This window comes from Macaca fascicularis, chromosome 18 (genome assembly GCF_037993035.2).
Source record: "Macaca fascicularis isolate 582-1 chromosome 18, T2T-MFA8v1.1".
Classification (NCBI taxonomy): domain Eukaryota; kingdom Metazoa; phylum Chordata; class Mammalia; order Primates; family Cercopithecidae; genus Macaca; species Macaca fascicularis.
This window is the reverse complement of record NC_088392.1, coordinates 57,794,731-57,807,845: the sequence shown is the minus strand read 5'-3', so window position 1 is coordinate 57,807,845 and position 13,115 is coordinate 57,794,731. Positions and strand designations below refer to the sequence as shown.

Below are 13,115 nucleotides of genomic sequence, written 5' to 3'. Positions count from 1 at the left end.
CAAAAAAAAAAAAAAAAAAAAAAAAAAAAGATCTTTCAGACAAAGCATGATCCAGAGCTAGGCAGGATGAAGCCACTTTGATAAGAATACTTTGCAGCCACTCACAGCCATCTTCTTGGGTGTGGAAGTGAGCTTGAAGTAGTGTTCTTTGTTTTGATTTTTTGCTTCCTGAACTACTATATACTAAGCTAAGCACTCTATGTATATATCACAATAAATTGTGATATGTACATAAGTTGTAGCAACTTCCGTGAAGTGAATACTGTATTTTTATCTTCATTTAACTGAAATATCTGAAGCTCAAAGGTTAACTAAATTACCTAAGAACAAGCCAGTATCAAGACCAAACCTTGTGCTCTGCTGTGCTTTATGGCTTTCCTTTGGATTTTGTGGAGTTTTTTTTTGTTTTTTGTTTTTATGTTGCAGAATGGACTTTGAATAGAGATTTCATCTTTTGTTATTGTGGAAGAGGAGAGGGATTGCAGAGGATAGGGTTCTTAATGGTTTTTGTTTTACTTATAGAATGTGCTGACATAGAATTTTGAATTCCACTTTGACACATAGGGAGGTAAAGAGAAAGTTTTGTTTTTAACATTTTCTTCAGAAATAGCTATTCAGTGGTACTGCTGGCATTGGTGAAGCCTGTGGGGGTGCCTGAACTTTGCTCCATTTTACAGGTTTGTGTGGAACATAGCACTCTGAGCAGGATTTGTAATGATGACTAAAAACTTCTCATTATATCAGATAAAAACTTCAAATTTTGAATCAAGGCTTTTTATTATGACAGTAACTAGTTAATTGATAGGCAGCAAAGTGAAGGAGAAAATTCATTAGCCCCAAAGCAAAAGTCCTGGGTTCTATGACAAGCTTTGTGGAACTTTGAACAAGTCTCCTAACTTTAGTTCCCTGCAAAATGAGGGTGTTGGATTGACCCTCATCCTCCAGTTTCTGAAATACTATTGACTCTGAATATTTCTAATTATTTTTCTTTATTATAGGATTTTAATATAATTGAGGAAGCTCTTATCCGAAGAGTCTTAGACCGGTCACTTCTTGAATATGTGAATCAGTCGAACGCCACATAATTTTATTAAAACGAAGGGAAAAGGGACCACTGAATTGCACCATTTAAGATGCTGCTTGAACAAATTGAAGGGAAGTTGTCAATGCTTGATGGGCAAAAATGTACAACACAGTTATATGTTTGTCCATGTTTATTGTTATAGTGCATTTAAAAACTGCTTTAATTTTGATGATTTAAATCTGTTTTACATCCTTGAGATTCCTACACATCTAACAAAAAAAAACTGTCTATATCAGTCGTTATTTATGGAAAAGGCACATGGTAGGCAAGTGGGTGGAGGATCTCGGTTTGCAAATTAGATAACACTCTGTGTATAATACTACATATTAATAACTACCATCATGGTTAGGCACGATAACTAATCTTTGTTCTATGTAAGAAAATAGAGAGTGAAACAAAATGCAGACATTCAAAGAAATAAGAAATCTGCTCCAATGCCCTTGCTCTAATCTCTAATAGATTAACATTAATAATCTTGTACGGGAGTTGGAAAGGAACATTTTGGAAGTCAAGGAAGTCCATTTAGGCCAGATGCAGTGGCTCACGCTTGTAATCCCAGCACTTTGGGAGGCTGAAGCGGGCGGATCAAGAGGTCAGGAGTTTGAGACTAGCCTGGCCAACACTGGTATCTGTGAAACCCCGTCTCTACTAAAAATACAAAAATTAGCTGAGTGTGGTGGTGGGCGCCTATAATCTCAGCTACTTGGGAGGCTGAGGCAGAAGAATCGCTAGAACCCAGGAGGCAGAGGTTACAGTGAGCCAAGATCACACCAGTACACTCCAGCCTGGGTGACAGAGCTAGACTCCATCTCAAAAAAAAAAAAAAAAAAAAAAAAAAAAAAATCCATTTAACCAAATTACATTACATAATACTGTAACAAAATAAGTTTTGTGTTAGAAAAGTATACTTAATTCTTTGACTTTTTGTAACTGCATACATAAGAATTCAACATTTTTCAAATATTTGTAGTTTATTTTGAAATATTTCTACAATATAGGCAATTTCTTAAAAACCGTCAGGTGATACTTACAGTAGAAGTATTCACATCCAAACTTTTTAGTAGAAAACCCTAAGGGTTTTGATTTCTTTTTCGATTGTAACATTTTAAAAATTATGAAATAAAAGTACTGAAAACCAGACACAAAATTTATAGCTGAATGCTTTATTATAAGCAAATACGCTTTTAGGACTCAGCCAGTCACCACACGTGTCGTTTTTGTATCCTGTCACAATTACAACCCCACAAAAGTAACCACTAGACTGATTTAAATGGTAATCACTTTGTTGCATTTGATTACTGCTGCAACACCTAAATGCATATATCTATATTTTAATATTATCAATTTAAAATTATTAAATGTATATTTTATTTTACATCTCTTTTTTAATCTAGAAGTTCCCTCTTCTTTCCAGTTCCTTAGAATTTACCTGGTGAAGAACCTGATCCTAGGACCTATAGAGTTTCACATACTTTGTATTTTGCTGATTGCACACTCATGGCACAGTTCAGCACATTCCCCTGTCCTCTAGATATTAGCACATGGGGCAGGTTCAGGCACATTGTATTTGAGAAGACTTTGGTTCAGTCCTTTGGCAAGACTGTAAATCATGGTGTCTTCCTTCCTTCCTTCCTTCCTTCCTTCCTTCCTTCCTTCCTTCCTTCCTTCCTTCCTTCCTTCCTTCCTTCCTTCCTTCCTTCCTTCTTTCCTTCCTTCCTTTCCTTCCTTTCCTTCCTTTCCTTCCTTTCCTTTCTTTCCTCTCTGTTGCCCAGGCTGGAGTGGGCACTGCAACCTCCATCTCCCGGGTTCAAGCAATTCTCCTGTCTCAGCCTCCCAAGTAGCTGGGACTACCACAATGCCTGGCTAATTTTTGTATTTTTAGTAGAGAGGAGGTTTTACCATACTGGTTAGGCTGGTCTTGAACTCCTGGCCTCAAGTGATCCACCCGCCTTGGTCTCCCAAAGTGCTGGGATTACAGACATTAGCCACTGCGCCTGGCTAAGTTTTGTATTTTTAGTAGAGACGGGGTTTCGCCATAGTAACCAGGCTGGTTTCAAACTCCTGACCTTGTGATCCGACCACCTTGGCCTCCCAAAGTGCTGGGATTACAGGCTTGAGCCACTGTGCCCGGCCTACAGGGTTTTTATCTAACCTTTCTGTTACAACTATACCACTCTTCTTCTATACTGAGAGTCCTGGTTTTCAAGAACACAGAGCATGATAGAATTAGAACATCCCACAATTACTCATTTCATTTATTTACCTTACACTTGCAATTGCCTCAGAATACAACCACAACCAATATGGCAATTGAAATAAGTGTTCCATTTGCTTTTCCCATTCTTTCCCAATTTTTAATTTAATTTTATTTTTTTATTCTTTTTTTTTTTTGAGATGGAGTCTCGCTCTTGCTGCCCAGGCTGGAGTGCAATGGTGCGATCTCGGCTCACTGCAACCTCCGCCTCCCGGGTTCAAGCGATTCTTCTGCCTCAGCTTCCTGAGTAGTTGGGATTATAGGCATGTGCCACCACACCCTGCTAATTTTGTGTTTTTAGTAGAGATGGGATTTCTCCATGTTAGTCAGGCTGGCCTCAAACTCTCGACCTCAGGTGATCTGCCCACCTTGGCATCCCAAAGTGCTGGGATTACAGGCGTGGGCCACTGCGCCTGGCACCCCAATTTTTAAAATAGTTATACTATATCAACATTTTCAGAACATACTGGTATAGCATACTGTACTTTCTTCCTTTTATCCCCCATTTATTCTTAGTTCTTCAACTGTGTATTTAACACTTACCCCAGTTTTTGTTGTTTTGTTTTGAGGTGGAGTCTCGCTCTGTCACCAGGCTGGAGTACAGTGGTGTGATCTTGGCTCACTGCAACCTCCGCCTCCCAGGTTCAAGCAATTCTCCTGCCTCAGCCTCCCAAGTAGCTGGGATTACAGGTGGGCACCACCACGCCCAGCTAATTGTTGTATTTTTAGTAGAGATGGGTTTTGCCATGTTGGCCAGGCTGGTTTTGAACTCCTGACCTTAAGTGATCCACCCGTGTTGGCCTCCTAAAGTCCTGGGATTACAGGCGTGTGCCACTGCGCCAGGCAGTTGCCCCCAGTGTTTATTTGATGGCTCTGACTGTTTCTCATATCTGACCCTTTAATTATGAATCCAGGGCATAGATTAGTATCTCTATCTTGAAAGGAAGCAAAGAAGCCATGAAAATGAGTGATATCAACTCTTGAGGATAAAATGTTATTTGACTAGAGTTAGCTTTTTAATTGTGATCATTTATAAACTTCTTTGTTCCTTACATATAAGCATAGTCATAACCATGGTACCCAAAATTTTCTGTAAGTTATTGTAACTCCTTAAAGGTCTTGCTACAGTTCTTCTATCCAGTACAAATAACTGGGAAAATGTAAAGCTGAGTGAAATCTAGTGAGCCTCATAGCCTCCCTTTTAGATATTGGTTTTAAGTTTGCTTTTCACAGCTGCTAAAAAGTAACAACTAATTTTTAGTTGCACAACCTCTCTTTCTTAAATTTGGATGGATCATACAATAAAGCAAAACCTGGCTGATTACAGTGGCTCACACCTATAATCCCAGCACTTTGGGAGGCTGAGGTGGAGGGTCACATGAGCCCAGGAGTTCCAAGACCAACCTGGGCAATATAGTGAGACTCCTCTTAAAAAAAAAAAACAAAAAAAAAAGCTGGGCATGATGCACACTGTTATTTTCAGCTACTAAGAAGGCTGAGGTTGGAAGATCACTTGAGCCCAGGAGGTTAACACTGCAGTGAGCTATGATCATGCTACTGCACTCCAGCCTGGGCAACAGAGCAAGACCTGGTCTCCAAAAACATAAATAATTAAATATAAATAAAAATCAAGCAAAACCTGTTGGGAAACAAGAGAAAAAGGAGAGGAATCTTTCAGGAATAATCATAAAAAGAAAAATGATCATCAGACTGAAAGTCTAGCGCCTGAGAGATGAAAACATATTTTTAAGCATTGGTGTTGACCATGCAGACAAACTTCTGTTAATTCAGAGCAGTACAAAAGGCACCTTTGAATCTATAAAACTTGAAAAAAGTTAAAAATTGTATTTTGGATAGGCCAGGCGTGGTGGCTCAAGCCTGTAATCCCAGCACTTTGGGAGGCCGAGACGGGCGGATCACAAGGTCAGGAGATTGAGGCCATCCTGGCCTACGTGGTGAAACCACGTCTCTACTAAAAAATACAAAAAACTAGCCGGGCGAGGTGGTGGGCACCTGTAGTCCCAGGTACTTGGGAGGCTGAGGCAGGAGAATGACGTAAACCCGGGAGGCGGAGCTTGCAGTGAGCTGAGATCCGGTCACTGCACTCCAACCTGGGTGACAGAGCGAGACTCTGTGTCAAAAAAAAAAAAAAATTGTATTTTGGATAAAGCTTTAAGTCATCTGTCACTATTAACCTCAATGCAGCAATTCTGACTCCTGTGCCTGGATTCCTCTTATGATAATTTTGCCACCTACAGGACAGATTAGGTGCTGGTCGCCTGAATTATTTTGTGTTCTGAATTATTTTGAGTTCTAAAATGGTAAAGTGCAAATACTCATTGTTTCACTGTGCCTTTGGCCTTTTATAAAAAGGTATTTCTAATTCGTTGGTAAAAACCAGTATTTGAAGCTATTGATTACCAACAAAAAAGTTTCACTGTCTTTATAGTGCCTCAGGATACAACTTTTTCAAGGCTTATTAGAGAAAAACTGATTCACATGTTATTCTTCTAAAGCTAAATTCTTAAAATGTAGGTTGAAAGAGTGGATTGATTGTGAATCTACACTAAACATATGGTCCCAGGCAGACCTCCTTAGAGACCTCCAGGCAGACCTCCTTACTGTCTTCAGTGATGTTGCATTTCGTTACTGTTACTGGGTGCCAAGTGTCTTTCATTTGGAAGTGAACTTACTCCAGTTATTGAATGTTTATCATATCATAATTTGTATTTTCAAACATTAAGTTTTTCAAACATTAAAAAGTCACTAAGAGATTCATTCTTTTATTATTCAACTACAAAAAAATTAGTGTAATGATTGGAATTTAAAATGTACAATTCTTTTTCTTCTGTAAGTATATATTGCTATGATAAATAAAAAATGGCAGGACCATTGTTTTTATTAAAATATCTACTGTGTCTATTCTTAAACATTAATCTTGGTTACTTTTTTATTCAAACCTAGTAATGCTTTTTAAATCTTCATCATTGAGCAACAATGATGAATGAAAGGTATACATTCATTTAGGCCAGTAGTTTGCAACTGGGGATAATTTTGTCTCCCAGCAGACTTTGGCAATGTCTAGACACATTTTGGGTTGTCCTAACAGGGCTCAGGTGTACTAGTGGCCTGAGATCTAGATAGAGGTCAGGGATGCTGTTCAGCATTCTACAGTGCACAAGACAGCCCCTCGCAACAAAGCATTATCCTGCTCAAAATGGCAATAGTGCCAAGGCTTAGAAACTGATTTGGCCAACATAATACTGAGCACTGTGGAATTATTCATTCTGCTAGCAAGAGGCTTCACTGAAATTTAGAAGGTAAGATGTAGATAGATTCTTCCCCCTGCTAAATCCATACTAAGTTTTGAATGGCCGTAGCTGCCATGTGTACCCATATGTCATGAGCATATTAATTTTTTGATTTTTTGCAAGAACATGTACAGGACAGAACACAAGTGTTACTGACGAAACCTCTGATGCTTCTCTGTTTGCTGAGTGACGTTCTAGATGATTGAGGGAACCCAGGATCAGTTGAGAAGATTTACCTTTATCATTTAGATTATCTTTATTGAAATAAGTAAGACAAAATATTACAGAGGGATACTCATGTCTGAGATCCTTGAAGCTAATAGTTATGTTTTTGTATTATTACTAGAAAATCATGTGATGTCTTAATCCTAAATATTTCAGCGAAGACAGTGCATGGATCTTAAGGCTAATCATTGCCACCGAAGTAGCCATATAAGAAGCCCAACGAAGGAGAATCACAGGGAGTAGTATTGATCTAGGTGAATTGGATTATGCTACAATTACAAGTCCCAAATCCCAGGCTCACCCAAAGTCTACAGTGGTTCCTGGCTATTCTCTAGGGAAGCTGTTCTCCAGCTTCAGAATTCCAGGGTACTTTCATCTCATGGCATTTGTATATCACTGTGTGTTCCTATATCACCCCTCACAACAGGCTGCTGTGTTGGCTACACAGGTAATTTCTGTTCATTATTTGCCAATGCAAGTCACATGGCCATATGTAATGTCAAGGCATTGAGGAAGTGCAGTCTTCTCATGTAGAAGAGAACTGGATACTGGGGCATAATAGTAATACCAACCATGAAAGTACAAGCCAGGCAGAGTTGACAAAGACAGGAAGTACACAGGGTAAAGACATTAAAAATATGTGTGGAAAGAAGGGGTGAAAAGTAAAAATGAGACTAGCTTTCTAAAACATGAAGTGATATTCATTTTTGCCATGGTAATATTTTATTTTTCTTTTTTTGTTTGTTTGAGATGGAGTCTTGGTTTGTTACCCAGGCTGGAGTGCAGTGGCATGATCTCAGCTCACTGCAACCTCTACCTCCCAGGTTCAAGCAGTTCTCCTGTCTCAGTCTCCTGAGTAACTGGGACTACAGGCATGCACCACCATGCCCGGCTAATTTTTGTATTTTTAGTAGAGACGGGGTTTCACCATATTGGTCAGGCTGGTCTCAAACTCCTGAACTCAGATGATCCGCCTGCGTCAGCCTCCCAAAGTTCTGGGATTATAGGCATGAGCCACCACGCCTGGCCCTGCCATGGTAATATTTTTGTTAATTTTACTTAAAGTTTGGGATTATTTTACCAAATGAAAGACCTGTCAGTTTCTCAGACATAAGATAGTGATTTCTTTTTTTGAATCGTTCTTTCTTATTTATTAACAAAAATGCCAAATATGTTCTCTGTCCCTTATAACAGTATTTTCTCAGTATACTCCTTGTGTGCTGCCATCAGAACCACTTGGGATACTTGTTATATAACTGCACTTTCCTGGGCCCTCTCCAGATGTACAGAATCTGAAATTATGGATTCATCAGGAAGTCATTGACATGTATTCCAATCTGCCCATTTCTCATCACCTCCATTTTTACAATTCTATTCTATCCATCAGCATCTCTTGCCTGGATCCCTAGAGCTATGTAATTGGACTCCGTGCCTACACGTAAGAAATTGTCCATTTCTCAGCCAGTCATGGTGGCTCATGACTGTAATCCCTGCATTTCAGGGGGCCAAGGTGGGTGAATCACCTAAAGTCAGGAGTTCGAGACCAGCCTGGCCAACATGATGAAACCCCATCTCTACTAAAAATACAAAAAATTGACCAGGCACAGTGGCTCACGCCTCTAATCCCAGCACTTTGGGAGGCCAAGACGGGTGGATCACCTGAGGTCAGGAGTTCAAGACCAGCCTGACCAACATGGAGAAATCCCGACTCTACTAAAAATACAAAAGTAGCTGGGCATGGTGGTGCATGCCTGTAATCCCAGCTACTCGGGAGTCTGAGGCAGGAAAATTGCTTGAACCTGGGAGGCGGAGGTTGCAGTGAGCTGAAATTGTGCCACTGCACTGCAGCCTGGGCAACAAGAGCAAAACTCTGTCTCAAAAAAAAAAAGTCCATTTTTCATACAGCAGTTGGAGAGATCTTTAAAAGCGTCAATCTGATTGTGCCATGCCACGTTCTCACTGCTTAAAATGCTTCCAGGGCCTCCATTGTTTTCTTTGTTGTTGTTTGTGTGTGTGTGTGTGTGTGTCCACGAGTCAGTTTCTTTGTAAATATATATTACATCTCTAGAAAAAGAATCCCAGGATTTTCCCGCCTGTGTGTTTTCGTCTTGCTTCTTCATGGTCCATGATGCCAGCTGAGGTTGTCAGTACAATGAAACCAAACTGGCAGGATGGGAGCAGATTATTCTGCCATTTTTCTAGATCTTTGAGTTGCACATCAAATCCGGGGCTAATCACTCCACACTTGTTTAGCCTGCCTGTGAGGTTCACAATTTTCCCAGCTCTGATCATCAATGATTTCAGACTCACCAATGTAACCATGCTTCATTATCACAGTTAGAAACCGGATGATGACTTTGGAGCATGGCCCAATAAGAACCTGGTGTTTGGCATTGTTGATTCTCTTGAGAGCATCAGCCAGGACATTTATGTGCACCATTGTGGTGATGTGGAAAGATGGTGGAAAGAGGTTTTTTGTTTTTTTGAAACAGGGTCTCGCTCTGTCTTCCAGGTTGAGTGCAGTGGTATGATTACAGCTCACTGCAACCTCGACCTTTTGGGCTCGAGCCATCCTCCCACCTCACCCTCCCTAGTAGCTGGGATCACAGACATGCACTACCATGCTGGGCTAAGTTTTAAAATTTTTGTAGAAACTCTCACTATGTTGCCCAGGTTGGTCTCTAACTCTTGGACTCCAGACATTCTCTTGCTTTGGCATCTCAAAGTGTTGAGATTACAGGTGTGAGCCAACATGCCCAGCCTCCATCATTATGAGAATAAATTCTAAAGGCCCTTCTATGCCCTTCCATGCCCTTCCAAACCCTTCACAGCCTGGTCCCTGCCTACCTCTCTAACTTCATCTCATTCCACTCTCTCCCTTGATCCTTATACTTCATCCACATTGTTAGGTTTATTAAACACACCAAACTTACGGTGAGTCCTGTATCTTGGCACTTTGTATTCCTTCTGTTTGAAAAGCTCTTCCCTGGGAGTTTGACATGACTGCCTTCTAAATTATTCAACTCTCAGCTCAAATGTCATCTTCTCATAAAGGAATTCTCTTGTAATTCCAGTCAAAGTCACTCCTCCACCAAATTTGTCTATTGTTTTATTGTAATGTCTCCATAACTGCACTAGAATGGGAAGTTATCTTATGCATTTATTTTCATTTTTATTGTTTATTTCTTCTCTCTAGAATATACATTTTTGATTGCAAGTATTCACCACTAAAGTCTACAAAATCTGAAACAATGGCACATGTCAGGTACTTAGTAAATATTTCAGCTGTCTAATCTATCATGAGAACTACTGATGATATATACGCATATACATCATCAGTGTGTGATGATAACACATATATAAAATATCCAACATGAAGCAGGAGGATTGCTTGAGTTCAGGAGTTTGAGGCTATAGTGCACTATGATAGTGCCTGTGAATAGCCACTGTACTCCAACCTGGGCGACATAGCAACACTTCCCCCCATTTTTTTTTTTTTTTTTGAGACATGAAATCCCAGCACTTAAGACAGAGTCTTGCCCTGTCACCCAGGCTAGAGTGCAGTGGTGTGATCTCAGCTCAATTCAACCTCTGCCTCCCGGGTTCAAGCGATTCTCCTGCCTCAGCCTCCTGAGTAGCTGGGATTACAGGCATGTACCACCATGCCCAGCTAATTTTTGTATTTTAGCAGAGGTGGTGTTGGCCAGGCTGGTCTCGAACTCCTGACCTCAAGCGATCCACCCACCTCGGCCTCCCAAACTGCTAGGATTACAGGTGTGAGCCACCTCGCCATAAAACCCCATTTTTGAAAGAAGAAAAAAATTCTAATATTACCAGTAATCAAAGACATTAACTTGACCACTCTAATCATGTACCATTTTTCTCTCTTAGCATAATGTGTGGCATAGTGTTACCTCTAATAAATTTTTTTCTTTTTTTGAGACATGGTTTCACCTTCTCACCCAGGCTGGAGTGCAGTGGTGTGACATGGCTCACTGCAGCCTTGACCTCCCAAGCCCAAGTGATCCTCCTGCCTCAGCCTCCTGAGTAGCTGGGACTATAGGCACACACATCTAGCTAATTTTTAAAATTTTTTGTAGAGACAGGGTCTTACTATGTTGCCTAAGCTGTTGCAAACTCCTGGGCTCAAGTGACCCACCTCAGCCTCCCAAAGTGCCGAGATTACAGGCATGAGCTACCAGGCCCAGTCTTCAATAAATATTTTTTGATTCAGTCTATTAGCAAAATTTCTCAATTAATAATCCCTCATGAAAGGATGATATGGCATATTGTGCTGGTGATAGTGGTATAACTTACACATTTCAAAGCAAGTTGGTAGTGATATCTTACCTCTTGGCCCAGTAATTCTACATCTGGAAATATTTCCTGGCACTCTAATCCAAATGGAATCTATATGCAGGATGAAATTTATTGCAACACCATTCATAACGACAAAAAAAGGAGTGTACGTAATAAAGTCTAATAACGGTTAAATAGTGGCACTTTTTAATTGTTATTGCCATTAGATAAGTGAATATCCTTCCTGTAGGATATAGCTTAAAAATAGTAATAATAATAATAAAAAAGATCGGTGAATACATCATTCATAGCTGGGCATGGTGGCATGTGCCTGTAGTAGTCCCAGCTACTTGGGAGGCTGAGGCATGAGGATTGTATAAGCCCAGGAGTTCAAGACTGCAATGAGCTATGATCATGCCATTGCACTCCAGCCTGGGCAACAGAGTGAGACCAAATCTCTAAAAAAAAAAAAAAGAAAAGAAAAAAAAATACATCATTCAGTTTACTGTCAAGTTAGCTTGGGAAGAAATGTGTATCTTTAAATTACTATATTTAAACTTTGCTTTAGTTAGTTTTAATTTAATTCTCATAGAGCAATCCTTGTCACTGCTTCTGTTTTAGGAAATATTTATTGTTGCCCTAGTCCTTCCATCCCCAACACATCATGTTGTTTCATTCCTCTGTGATTTTGCACACTTTTTCCTCAGCCTGAAATAAATTTCATTATTTTTCTAAAGAGACTTCCTTGACCCACCCAAGTAGAGTCAGTCACACCATCCTTTATATCACCAGTATCCCTTGACCATACATCGATTGCTATAGGTATCACATTAAATGTATCTGAGATCCACGAGATGGGGAGTTCCTTAAGGGCAAAGGTTGGGATTTATCTTTGTAATCACAGGGCTTTACTAGAAATTCAATTCATGTGTCAATCTGTTCAGGCTACAATAAAAAAATACCAAAGACTGGGTGACTTCAGTAACAGATTTTTGGACAGCCGACTTCTCACTGCATCCTTACATGGTGGGGAGGGAGAGAAAGAGAGATCTCTGGAGTCTCTTATAAGGGGATTAATCTCCTCTCAGGGCTCCACTCTCCAGACCTCATCTAATCCTAATTACCATCCAAATGCCCCATCTCCAAATACTATCAAATGGTGGGTTAGGGCTTCAACATATTAATTTTGGAAGACACAAACATGCAGTCCATAACAACATGTTCATTGACTAGATGAATGAATGGCTAAAAAATGGATGAAAATATTCATGTTAGCTTTTCAGTGTACTTTCTTAGTAATAAAACCTACATGGGGAGCAAAATTATAATGAAGAAAGCAGCCGTATGTCTAAATTTGTGCATTATTGTTTCCGGAAGTTAGCACAGTGTCATGCATCTCTGTAGGCACTACATAAACATCTGATAAATAAATTAGTGACTAAGTAGTTTGACAAGCTTACACAAGATGTTCTTCATGAATAATGTCTTCAAGCCAGATGCATTCCTTCTCTTTAGAGATATGCCCATCAAGTGAACCCAACTACAGACAACTTCTCTCCTGGACAGAGTTCTAAAGTAAAGATTTAGTCCAGTGATATAGCTCTTATAGGAGAAGCAGTATTATTTTGTGTTCATTTTAAAGCTACAGTGCTAGTTCTGAAGTGCAACTGTATATTATATATTATAGTTGCTGAGTTTAATTGGCTCTAGATGATACAGTGTAATAATCTGCTACAGAGTCAACCTGGGTAACCAAATAAAATGGACTAACCTAGGTAATCAGGTAAAATGAAGAAAATATTTAGCTCTCATATCCACTATGTTTTTGTTTTCATTTTGTTTTGAGATGAAGTCTCGCTCTGTCGCCCAGGCTGGAGTGCAGTGGTGCAGTCTTGGCTCACTACAACCTCCGCCTCCTGGGTTAAAGCGATTCTCCTACCTC

At 39.9% G+C, this 13,115-nt stretch overlaps 1 protein-coding gene and 1 pseudogene across 3 annotated transcripts in view; one reads left to right on the top strand and one right to left on the bottom strand.

The window, feature by feature from the left end:
- Positions 1 to 13,115, top strand: part of RNF125 (ring finger protein 125) — a 69,273-nt gene that overhangs the window by 47,115 nt on the left and 9,043 nt on the right. For 2 of the 3 annotated variants that reach the window (XM_005586959.5, XM_045378233.3), the window contains one exon: positions 999 to 6,245. The exons of the other annotated variant lie outside the window; for it this stretch is intronic. In XM_005586959.5, coding sequence (XP_005587016.3) covers positions 999 to 1,085 — 87 coding nt within the window. In that variant the 3' untranslated portion in view covers positions 1,086 to 6,245. Of the gene's footprint in view, positions 1 to 998; positions 6,246 to 13,115 lie in introns of those variants that run through there. 3 annotated transcript variants of the gene reach the window in all.
- LOC102122611 (small ribosomal subunit protein uS8-like) lies at positions 8,939 to 9,363 on the bottom strand (annotated as a pseudogene).